The sequence below is a fragment of the Acanthaster planci genome, linkage group LG04, assembly GCF_054643075.1.
Source record: "Acanthaster planci isolate LZ-2023a linkage group LG04, COTS_SCS, whole genome shotgun sequence".
Taxonomy (NCBI): Eukaryota; Metazoa; Echinodermata; class Asteroidea; order Valvatida; family Acanthasteridae; genus Acanthaster; species Acanthaster planci.
Window position 1 is genome coordinate 3,268,013 of NC_141780.1, and position 12,477 is coordinate 3,280,489.

The 12,477-nt window shown below is 43.8% G+C and overlaps 1 protein-coding gene across 1 annotated transcript; it reads right to left on the bottom strand.

Annotated features, from left to right (window-relative positions):
• Positions 1 to 659: 659 nt before the first annotated feature.
• On the bottom strand, positions 660 to 10,785 carry pqbp1 (polyglutamine binding protein 1). The gene is made up of 8 exons (XM_022243172.2): positions 10,679 to 10,785; positions 9,548 to 9,649; positions 7,608 to 7,755; positions 6,086 to 6,144; positions 5,672 to 5,808; positions 5,243 to 5,336; positions 2,947 to 3,022; positions 660 to 2,049 (listed from the first exon to the last, which is right to left on the bottom strand). Exons 2-8 carry the CDS (start codon positions 9,618 to 9,620, stop codon positions 1,902 to 1,904), a joined length of 735 nt encoding a protein of 244 aa, XP_022098864.1. The 5' UTR covers positions 9,621 to 9,649; positions 10,679 to 10,785; the 3' UTR covers positions 660 to 1,901.
• Between the last annotated feature and the right edge of the window lie 1,692 nt (positions 10,786 to 12,477).

A 12,477-nucleotide genomic window follows, 5' to 3' on the forward strand; every position in this document is an offset into this window, starting at 1 on the left:
ACAAAAATGATCTTGTAAAAACAAGGGGATGGGACTTATTTTGATGAAGAACTGACAAAATGGAACTTGGATCGGCACAGAAGCATCGTTAGAGGGGGTTGTTGCGGGTGCCTCACACAAATAGTCAGTTTTTGTCGGCAAAAGCAAGGTGCTCACGACAAGAATGGAGGAGGAAGGTAGAGGGGAAGGGCATCTAAGTATCAGGTCGAGGAATCAGACTATCATTGCACTCATAAAATGTGCTGATGGGCTTTCGCAGTGGAGCCCCAACCCCATTTAAAATGATCAAGTGACGACCCCCCTTTAAAAATGATCTAACGAAGCCAGCCCGTGGCAACGGCTGAAGGTGGGTGACGTAACGAGCACGGCAAATTTCCGTCTTGTCAATTCCAACGGTCAGTGCACTAGCCCTTAACGACAGCATCATCATCAGTCTCCATTCCAAATAAACTGTTAATCTGTTGCCAATAATGTCATGGCTCGATATTCGTCTTCCTCGAATTTCACGGCTCGACAGTTTCCTCTGCTTCCGGCCTTGGTTCTACCTGTTGAGAATTTCGCACGTTAATGCGGGTGTATTGCTTCTGTGGAGAGTCCGAAGAAAAAATTGTTGGGGGGGGGATCAGTATTTAAAGGGCACCTCTTCGAAACAAAATGAATTTGTAATTTGTTTAGTTAAGATAAGTTTATTCACAGCGGAGGAATACAATATTGTAGACTGAAACAACTGTAGTTGCAATTTAGCGAAAAAATACTGATCTCTCATACACAGCAACAAGAAATGGGTATAACTGATGTACTTCGTGAATTACTGAGTGACAGTTCATGGAATCAATGACGTCAATAGTCAAGTGTAAAAGCTAGCTAGAGAAATGATATCCTATAATCCTATAATGCAGACGATAATGAAGATGCTAAGGACTTGGCTCTTGCCAAGGAGCTTCAGGCAGAGACCCCATTAAATCATACCGTGAGTCAACCACCTTTTTCTCCCGAAGGACACGCTTTAAAGGGGAATTCGGAAATGTTATTTCTGTGGGGTCACTCTGATGCCAGTGAGTGCTGGTGACAGCCAACAGCACTAACAAAACTGGGGGGGGAGGGGCAAGAGGTGGGGTTAGGAGGGAGTCTAAACATCAAACAAAGAATTGTGTAGAAGATTCTGTCAGGGCTACAGTCCAACCTTGCTCCTAAGAACACTAAAACAACATTCTGCTTATAACATGGATATTTTTAGGTCCCAGGCCTTTGTTCTTCATTGTTTTCATTTCTGATAATTACAAGGTTCCTGTTGTAACGAGGTAATCTGCAAAGACTGAGGGACCTCTTATTAATGAGGTTCCACTGGAGTTTCTAAGTTGAAATTAAAATGAAGAAAAACAGAGGACATTTGAATATGAAAAAAGCCATTTTTGGAGATGACTACACTAGTTGCCCATCGTGGCATGTTGCCTTTTGGCATCATATTACAACAACTAATTGCATTCATCCCAATTAAACAGTTTTCCAGGCAGCATCACAGATGCGCTCCCATGAAGCAAACCAGTTAGTTCACTGTTCAAACCCAAATGAGTTATTCTATGCTGCCCTTCTACAATACCCAAATAAGTTTCACTACATTTTCCAGCTGAACAGCTACATGCAATTTGGCCAGAATGTGTAATAACCAGTGACATAATTTTAGGGCCAGCCAAAAATAAGCCAAAATTAATTTCTGAAATGTTTATAGAAATGTGAAAGATAATGAAAAAAGTATGCAAGAAGAATTGAGCCTATTTATATTTACTTGAAAAGCACAGCGTGGTAATCTGCTTTGTAGAAGAGCCATACATAAAACAGCCATCTGGCAAGTCATGAAAATGACAGCAGATGAAGGAAATCTCTGTGGCTTCTTGATGTACTCATTTTCCGGCATTTTTGCCTGCGTTTGCTCGCAAGACTGCACCTGGGTTGGGATACGGCCGCATCTGGAACAAGGGACCATTGGCTGTGGTGTCCACTCCTGTCTTGGCTTCATTTGACTTGGGAAGGCCAGCTGACCAGTTACCCCTGAAACCAAAAAAAAAGGACATTCTATTCGACCTGAAAAAATGGAAAGTGTTTCTAGTTTCTTCTTGTGTTGGCTTCAATGTCCAAAAAATGACGCTAGATACATCCCCAAATTCTTAACAATCCTTCACTGCTGATGGAACACACAGGGAACACTCAATTAGACCTACTCTAAAGAGTAACTAGTTTCTCATTTTGAAACACAGTGGTTTCAATCTGTACTGCTGTTTGACAAATCTCAGTTGCAACTGGTTATGGGTGTGACGATCTGATGTCAGTATGGTCTGTGCGTATGTGAAAGCACAAAGATCGGTAGTCAATTTACCAACTTTAAGAGAAATGCAAATGGAAGATCAAGTGCAGAATGCAAACTCTGCAGGAGAAATAAAGAGGAAAAATGCTTCATATCTGCAACTGAAACATTTGCAGAATATCAAAATGTGTTTCCAATGCAATAATAAAGGTGACTCGTGACTTGCGTTTAACCTTTGTGACTCGTACTCAAACTAGATGACTCGGGACGTGGACTCGAGAGATGTGACTCAAACTTGGACTCAGACTCAATGCTTTGTGACTCAAATAGAAGTCTGCACCATGTCAACCTTTTCCCACAATGCAGTGCATGATTCCCTTGGTTTGAATCCTCTAATGATGGTTCAGTGGGATTGTAAATTACTCCTATCAAATCTGATACTTTTTTTTTAATTTAAAGCCCCAAGGACCTCACGAAACCCAATCACAACTTTTGGTGGAGTTCAAATGTTTGAGGAAAGTAGATCATGGCTAGTGTTACTAGATGCCCTTTGAAATGTGCTGTGTCTAAAGTGCCTGTGTAGCAGAGGATTCAGACAGACTTGTAGCCAAAAATTGCCAGGAGTAAATACTCTATGATCCTACCTTGGTGCATCAGAATATGCGCTAGGATCCATGGGATCCAACTCGTCATCTTTTTTACTTCGGTGCCGCTGCGATTCTAAGAAATCAAGAGGAAAAAAAGGAAAGGCTACATTTGGGAAGCTGCTGAGTAAACATTGAAATTTGGAAAGGGTGTATTCAATCAGTAGAAGTCTATTTATTCCCCTGTGAACCTAGCAGACTTATCTTTGAGCAGGCATAGTAGTCTTATTAAGCACCGAAACAGGGATTGTAACATGATAGGCCGCGTCACCTGTTGCCCTGTAATCCTGTCAACAAACTGTGAAACCACCAGCAACACCTCATTTATTCATTCATTTCACCGACAATTGGTTTTTGAAATCTCGTAACGAGTGTGCTTTTGACTGGTCAGTGGTTAATGTTGCCATTTTGTACACCACTTTTGTGACCCTTTCAGCAGTAACAGAACACAAACCAATCAATTATTCTCCCCTTCAAACATGCCCATTTTCCATTTCAGAGGATCCCAAAGACAATTTCACAGATTAAGCAGCACAAAAAAATAGTCTTTCCAATTTTTTTGCAGCGTGCCCTGCAATGGAAACCAACTGAATGTGCTGTACCAGTTTTTTTAGTCACATGAATTGCTGCATTTAACATACAAACAACATCCAAAATTGCACATTTGCACTTGGAATTGATGACTCACATGTATGTGAAAACGCTTTGGGTATCTTTTGTACACACAATGCAGATTTACTTAAGTAGGTAAGTGGGGGGGGGGTTTCAAAAGAGCATACTCGAAAAGGACCTTTCCCATTAAATATGCAAATAAGGCAGGTGCATGCGTATTAATACCACTGGTTGGCAAAGTTGCTTAAATGTATGACGTAACAATACAAATCTCCACGCGTGCAATTCTTAGCCCATACACGCTGTTTCTGTACTAGCAGTTTAATAGGACTGCTAAACTTAAGCACTTCCTGCCGGGGACTCCCGAATCGGAGACGTATGGTTTATATGCGTGGCCGGGGTCTCCGAACTCAGACAAAGGAAACAGGGCCCTGTAACAAAAGACCGTACTCCGAACAAAAGACCAGGCTGCTGGGCATTACCGACATTTTTCACTCTCAAAAGTGGTGATAATCCAGCCTTGTTTTGAAACCAGATACCAGGGTTTGGGGCATTGAGAGCTAGCAGATTACCACCGGGGACAAAAGCACTCCACCACTGCAGCAATGAGCCACACAGCACTGCTGCACGCTAATCTGGCCCCTATTGAAAAGAGGCCAGCAGTGCACTGAGCCAGGTTTATGAACAAAAGACAGTTATACAACACTGCACAATCTGGGCTCTGTGTACAAGGCTGCAGGCCTGGCTGAAATACTCGGGCGTCAATGAAGGTCACCTGTCGACTTAGAGTAGCGCCTAAAGATTACTTTGTGCGGCTATAAACGACCGTTAAATGAAATGATAAATTTTTGAAGGATTTTGAAAATGGAAAAAATGATAGTCATGCCGGCCCAGCATCATCAACATTGAAAAATGCCCCGGCACGAAGTGGTTAAAGACATGGAACTGTTCCTTGCCAACCTCAGGACACTGAAAACTTCACTTAGTTTCGAAAAAAGCGAGCTGAAGTATCCAAAAAAGGTTGTGATATGGTTTCGATTGACCTTCAACACACCAGGTTATGGTTACAGCAGGTCTCCACTCTGCCGACAGCGTTGACGGCCCCACTTGCCAACCAGTGGCAGTGCATGCGCCCGTCTAATTTGCATATTTCATGGGAGTGGTCCATTGAAACACACCGTAGGTCATTCAAGAACATTGACAAATGTGTGGGGGGGCGTGACCTTACCAGCATGGCTGTATAAACTCCTGGTCACATGCACTGAACATGCTTGAATTAGCATGGCCTCAGGTGCATTCTTCTCCAATGACCTTGCTGTTCTGGAATATTAAACTGGCTCTTTCTGGTTCTTTTTGTCAGTTCCTCTGCTACCGTGGAACTCACAGGTCATACAAGCTGGTCTTGTTTGCCATCTCTTATTTCAAAAAAAGCAACGTGCAACACAGTTTTTACAGAGCATTGATTCTCGATGGTCTAACATGGCATGACCACAGATATCACGCGACCATGGGTGAGAACATGCCTGCAGACCAGACTTTCTAACTTGATCCGAGTTTGAACAAATAAGATGACATTGCCCGTCACCACATCTCATTAATTATACGCCATCCAAGAAACTCCAGACAATTCCAATTTGTTCCGTAGTCATTGCCGCGCTTGACTTTTTTTTCCGATGCGACTTACCTCTGTCTTCTCGATGTGACTTCTGATACGGTGAGGGTCTCTCTGCCTGTCGTCGGGGCTCGGATCCTGGCCGCATTGGTCCAATTGTGCCGACCTGAAAAAATCAGTTAAATTACACGGTTAGACAACCACAGTGGAGTTTTCACAGCATGCATCGCAGGCCTTGCTGTCTGCAAATGGTTAAATACAAACAGCTGGTTAGGAAGATGCAGCTGTGTTCTCCTTACATTGGCACCACCGTGACCTCGTGTCAATTTCAATCTTTACCATTGCCCAAGAATAATTTTTTACATAAACGTTTGACGGTAAACCAGAGATAGTGGTGCACAATGGCCCCTAGGAAGCGCAGCAACCAATGTAGACAAGTCCACTTGAGTCTCTAACTTTGAGAAAAAGAAACACACTTGTGTGAGTTGTATCTTGTCTCACCATGGGTCTCTCGTGCCGGATTTCGTTCGCACTCCTTACTTCAGTGCCGGGCGGCAGGGGCTGTGACTGTGTCTTGGTCTTGTGGTCCTGGGCTTCATTCAGTTGGACTGCCGGCAGGGTGACCTGAGCCTTGGGATCTGGATGTTGTCCATAAGGAGGGGATGTGTTGGTTTTCATCAATGACGTACAAAAACGGGTAAGTTCAACCTGAACTGGTAAGCTACAAGACAAAGGTTTTTCTACATAATGCTGTTGAATGGAAGGCGTAAAATTGGCTGCACATTGGTAAAATTCCGTTGTGCAAAGACCTGCTACAACGCAAAAAAATCCAGTCTTCACTCGGAGCACTTCTACCATGTGTAATTTGTGAAGTTCTGAGAGTGAAAGAGGTCTGTCAAGTGTCTCTATACTTACCACTAGGGGGCAGCCACGACACTAAATCTTTTTCTGCGTCCCAGTAATAGTGATACCCACTGTGTGAAAAATGACGACAGAGCAGTAAGTGATAGAGTGGCCACTACAATCAATTGGTTGGACAAGTCGCCAGACAAGGGAGCCTTGAAAAACCATTCACCGATGACTAGCCGGCATAGCCCGGGTGCCTGAAATCGGATAAAGGAGCCGGGCCTTGTAACAAAAGACCGTACTCGGAACAAAAGACCGAGCTGCTGGGCATTGCCGTCATTTTTCGGCTGGTATAAGTGGAGGTAATCCGTCATTGTTTTGAAACAGAATACCACTGATTATGGCATTTCGCGCCCGCGGATTAGCAGCGGGGACAAATGTGCTCCTCCAGCACTCCAGCAACGGGTGATACAGTACCGCTGCATGCTAATCTGGCTGCGTTTGAAAAGACACCACTTCCATTCAGCAATGTACTTTGCCCATTTCGGGAACAAAGGAAATTACGCAACACCACACAATCTGAGCTCCCTTTACTGGGCTGCAAGCCTGGCTGCAATACTCAGGCATCAATGGAGGTTACCTGTCAGATTAGAGTAGCTACCATTTACACGTTTAGACAAAAAAAGTTCCAAATTTGTTCACAGATTTTCCCAAATGTTTAAACGGAACCGCCCCTTTTAGAGATTTGATGTTTTTGATTGATGCAATCTGGTGTTCATTTCGATTGTAAACGATGCTTGTTACAGAAAAATAGCTTTTTTTAACCCCTTGACAACGGGAATTTTTTTCTGAAAGCCGACTCCAAGAATTCCAGCTTTGCTTGGCCATGAAGGCCACCTGCCAAACCGTAAATTCTCGGTTTGTGGCCCTGCATGTGCTGCACGCTTTGAATTACACAGAGAAAAGGTTAATTGTTCGGTGGCATGCGGCTCTACTCACGCTTCCACATTCCCGTTGCCTCTTTTCAAAGTGGGGACCATTGTGAAGCTGGTGATTTATGATGCAAATTCGGCCTTTCATTTCTTGGCAACACACAGAGGCCAATCACCATATATACAAGAGCCAGGGTCTGCCTTATTTCACCGTGTTCGCTCGAGCGTGGGCCGAGAATAATAGCTGAAAAGCGGGCTGAGGGATCTCAATTTTTACAGTGGCTCTTACTGGGTTAATGCCCCAACATCAATCTACATGTTTACATTGTTCGTATCATGTACATTGTTGAACTATATAATTAATTAGGCATATATAAAAACACTGAGGTAGGTGGCGATGACCTCTGTAAAGTGCTGGCTAAACGTTTAAACGGTACATATGGGAAAGTTTTTAAAACATTTTTTAACTTAAACACTATAATTTGGGATTGAAGGATTTCTTTAATGTCAGTCTTGCACATGAAAGGACAGAACAATCAGGATTGCCTTTCAAACACTACTCTATTTCACCAACTGTCACAACTAAATCTTGGTGGCACTAGGAACACAGCGTTTCCCGAATATGACTCCTCCGAAGAGAAGGCTAGCCTGGCACTTGCCTGACATGATCCTTGACTTTAAACCAGCCTGGGGGGAGGCTCTCTCCGGCTGCTGGGGCCACCACTGCATCCTCACCAGCAGACGCTTTCTGCTGTGACGGCATGTCTTCCGTGGAGTAATCCTGCGCTATGATTTCCTCATGAGGATCTGCAACACAAAAATGTCCAAAACAGCGACTTTTTGTCTCAGAAAAGTGGTACAGAAAGTTGTGGGGAACCCTTCTCCTCATGGACCTTTCAGCGAATCATACTACATGTACAAAAATAACTCACAACTAGAAATGTCAAAAAGTTTTTTTAAAAATTAATTCCTCATTACGTTTTCAATTACATTTAAGGCTAATCATAAGCCTTTTTGGGAGGCTTATTTTCATGTGAAGTTTCCTGAACAGTGACAAACAAGCAAACCGTTTGTCTTGAGATCCTCAAATGGAATTTGTACAATGCACGCTATCTTACAGTTAATCTTATGAAATGTTTGAAATACTATACAGGTTATTCAACATTTGGTTCAAGATGTTTTCGGTTGTGCTGTTGTGCATTCCAGAAGACAAACTGTGATTTCCAAAGTGGCTGATGACTAATCATGTAAGAAAATGCACCCAAATTATCAACACATAGATTCGATTGATCGAGCAACCGGATAACAGACACTTGCTTATGATGGATTGAGGTGTGGAGTTATTTGTGGCAGAAAATTGTGATGTTTCAAATTGGCAAGATACTGTGGCTACGGCTCACAACCAAGAGGGGCATCGCAAATTAGGACCGTGGTGTCATTGTCACAAGATCTGTGTGACATTTGTCACTGTCATGCTGTTGTTTCTACAATCCCAGGAAATGCTGCAGTGGTGATAATGACAGGGGCGTGTTTTGGCGACCCCTAACAATAAACATGTTTTTGATGTCAAAGCAATAACCAGAAACATGTTAAGGGTGGCCCACAAAAGCAAAGAACCAGAAACGGTTGTATCATCTGAGAGAGGCAAGCGCGAGGAAGCAGACGACACTGTTGCCGAACATCCTTTTCACTCAATGTTTGGCATGTTTCTAGTCAGTGCTTGCTCTGTCTTTTTACATGTGTTCTAAAAAAAAAGTATCTCTTTGATTTGCAACATGTAACAACAAATTTTGAAATATAAATGTAGTTATTTGAGGGGCGACATGAACTGCCTGTTTATTTTCCACCATTTTGAACCGGCACTGAACTGACTCCAAAATTTGGTTCTCGTTTGGTCAGAATGATGACATCAAGGAGGCATAATCGACATGGCCCAAAAATATTTAACCAATGACCAGAGCTGAAACATGTTCTTGGTTCGGGTTGTCAAAACATGCCCCAAGCCATCAACTAAGGGCCACTCGCATAACAGTGTGATACAAAGTGTGGTAATAACATAGATGCACAGGGTACCACACTAGCCTCCACAGACTCATATGATGCAAGATATGGGGCGGAGAGAACCCCCCGCCTTTGTGTTGGTCATTGTTTGATTGGAATCTCAGGAATTCTTTACAGACTTCTAGGGGGATGTGTTAGGTAACAACAGTCTAGAGTGTGTATAGGGATTGGATGTGGGGGGGGTACCCATCGGCCCCATATCGTGCACGGTATCCACAGACTAGTCAGAGCCTCTGTGTGTGTATGAACAAAACCAATGGGGTTGGAAACCAGTGAGGTGTGAGGGCATTGTACAGGTCACCTACTATTACCAACACTGCCAGATCATGTGTCATTTTCATGGAAGACCGTTACAAGTTTACAAGCCCTTTGCGTGAAGTGGCAAGATGTGCATCTGAATTGAGCATAACTTACCACAAAATGAATAAACCAAACAATGTTCACTTTGCTACTTATAGGTAACCGCTCTGGCCAGAAGTAGAACAAGTTTATCGTTTGGCGTGAGGATAGCTTTAGGGATAGACAGGATAGGGAGTACCTTGTGGGGAAGTGCCGTCTTGTAGAATCCCTCGTTTTCTCAGCCGAGCTGCCAAGGCTGCTGGGAGAGGCATCTTGATGAGTTGGTGTGTCTGGGACAACCCTGAAATATAGAAACAACAACGGCAGTAGTACGAATGCCACTGTAAAAAAATCTTTACAAATTTAAAAAGAGTACAACGCCCCAGTTACTGAGTCTATTTATTCATGTGATGAAAGAAATTACTCCTCATCAGAGCATACTTGGGCATGATCCATTGATTACCAAGATTGCATTGTACTATCAGTCGATCCTGTGTGAAATCTCAGAGTTTATTTCCCTTTTTGGAAACAATCATCCATTACTATGAATTAGGAAGGAATTGGAAACATCTTCAGGTAAAAATTATGGACAGATAATAAAGTAAGATCAAGTGAGTGCACAGAGATCGTGCTGATACCAGATAGACCAATCGAGCCCCAACCTGCTCTCACTTTAATACACCCCAGAACTGTGGGGTCCGACATCTGCCCCGCTCCCACGAACGGGAGCGGGGCGGACCCACCAGTTCTGGGGGTACTCTCACTTATACTTGTGATGTAGGCCATTCTCCTGCCACTCATGTAATCCCAGTACCATGGGGTAACCGTTTGACGGGAGCATAGCACGGTGAACGTCTAGCCCCACTAGTGTGCCACAGACTCTCACTCCCGAGAGTCCGTGCCACGCTAGTGGGGCTAGGCGAACGTCCAGCCCCACAGTTCTGGGGGTACCACTTGGATCATGCACCCGACCAAGAGTAAAAAAGAGAAACAGTACTATACATGTACATGAACCCTCAACATGCTCAAATGCAATCTCTAGTACCCTAGGCTTTATAAATCGTCTTTTTAACAACAGGACATGGGTCGGGCGAAAGTTTGAAACGGTGATTTTACAGTCAAAGTTACTCGGACTAGGCCCTATCTATCATGCGAAGACATGAACCATGATGACATGAAAAAGGAACGACAATCTAAACAAACTTAAACACGACTGTACTCCATCATGAAAACTCTAGCAATACAGAAAAACAACAAGTGTCGATTCCAACCAAAATACACACGTAATCTAGGCCTAGGGACAAAAAATCCAACAATATATACCACCTACCCGTCTGCGTCTACCTCTAACTGCTGTGTGATGATGATGTCTTGCAACTCGTGTTCACTAGTACCGCAGCTGAATTCGTAACTCACAGGTCATATCCACATTAGTTTATAAGGAACCAGTCTAGTTCTACAAAAGGTGCCACAATCCCGGTCCAAGCGCGCATTTGCAATCGAACAAGATAGCGAGTGGCTCGCACGGTAACAGGCAGAGCGCGACATGCAGCTCAAACGAGCGAGAGAAACGCCAAAATATACATATTTCGAGTCCTTGCAGGTCAAAAAAGAAGCTAGCGTGCTACTGGAGATCTCAAGCTTACAAAAACCCGGTCCAAATCGCGGTTTCAAAAACACCACAAAGTGAACAGTCTATGCGGAAACGGCATGCAAAGGGGAAAACACTCAAATCACCGAGAGAAACTCGAAAATGAGCCTCCTTTGATTTCGTAGAACTACCACTGTGAAGCACATCTGCGAGTGTTGAAAACCTCGTAGAATCCTGATACAACCGTATGGTCCATCCGACCGCAGACTGTGCAATTTCACGCGGCAGACGGTATAGGGAAGGAGAACATAGCAAACAGTGAGAGAAACGCACAAATGAACTCGTCACCGTCAGCGAATGAACAGTGAGTTACTCCACAACACACCATTGAAGACAAACTGCCGTAACATCGGTCCACCGGTGATCTTCCCTTGTAAGCGGTAAACCATAAGCAGATAAGGGCACGCTAGTGCCCTCAACAGCGAGGTAAACCGCCTTAACGACCCATTCCGGACCAGCCTCTGGCTACATTATCACATGCATGCGAAACTGGGAAAATATCCACAAACTGAAGCCCTCGTCACTCGCTTCAAACTCGTTAGGTTTGGGAGCAGTCTATAATGGTACAACGTTCCTTAACAAAATCGAGAGAACCAAACAAAATGTTCCTTCATCAAGCTAGCATTACGAGCACAGATGGCCCGTCAAAGTCGACGACACGCCAGTGTGCATAAGCTCGGTCCAACCACTTCTTGTCTAAAACCACAAACTGAGCACTTGCACACGTTACACATATTGCAAAGTCCTTGCTCAAGATGAGAGAGAGAAACGCATAAACGCCTCATTTGCTGTGCTTGGCGCGACTGTAATTATCCGCAGTCAAAATAACAGTAAAATTGGTCGATAACGATTATCGGCAGTTTCTGGGGTTCCAATGAACGCGGTTTTTTTTACACTCAGTGCCGATTCCCTCCCGCAGTTTTAAAGCTTAGCAGAAAGGAATCGCAAAATGAGCGAGGAAGAACCACCAAGTGAGGACATTCGGCACTCGACGAAGTCCACGTTTAGTCCGTGGGAAACTGTGGGAAATGTAACAACCACACACCTCATCATAACAGTGTTTCAGTATCTACAATGTCTGTCGACTGTTCGATCTTTATTCAACGTGTCTTATCTTCTCAGCATTAGAATTTGGAACATTTGGAACAATTGGAACATGAAAATGCAACGCCTGGCACGTAGCACTTCAAGTACGCAATTATATCCGCACCTGGTCCAGTCAAACGCCGTTTTGTGTTTGCGTACAAACACCCACACAAGCGAACGACAGACAGTGTGCTGGAAACACCGGTATAGATGGCCAAACCTTGCAAATTCTCGCGATGACGTCACTTCGAGAACCCAGTCCTTTCACAGCAGTTCGCTCCGTCCATAACGTGGACAACGTACAGATTTTCAAATTGGATTTGTGATATACAATGTTGGCTGCATTTCCCCCTTGTTTCTTGCCTTTTGTAAATAAATCCTCAAATCATTTG

Coding starts and splice junctions, on each gene's coding strand:
- pqbp1 (XM_022243172.2), bottom strand. CDS start 9,620: ATGCCTCTCCCAGCAGCCTTGGCAGCTCGGCTGAGAAAACGAGGGATT. Junction 5,337..5,671: donor TCCGGCACGAGAGACCCATG/GTGAGACAAGAT, acceptor TGATTTTTTCAG/GTCGGCACAATTGGACCAAT. Junction 3,023..5,242: donor GTCACATCGAGAAGACAGAG/GTAAGTCGCATC, acceptor TTGATTTCTTAG/AATCGCAGCGGCACCGAAGT.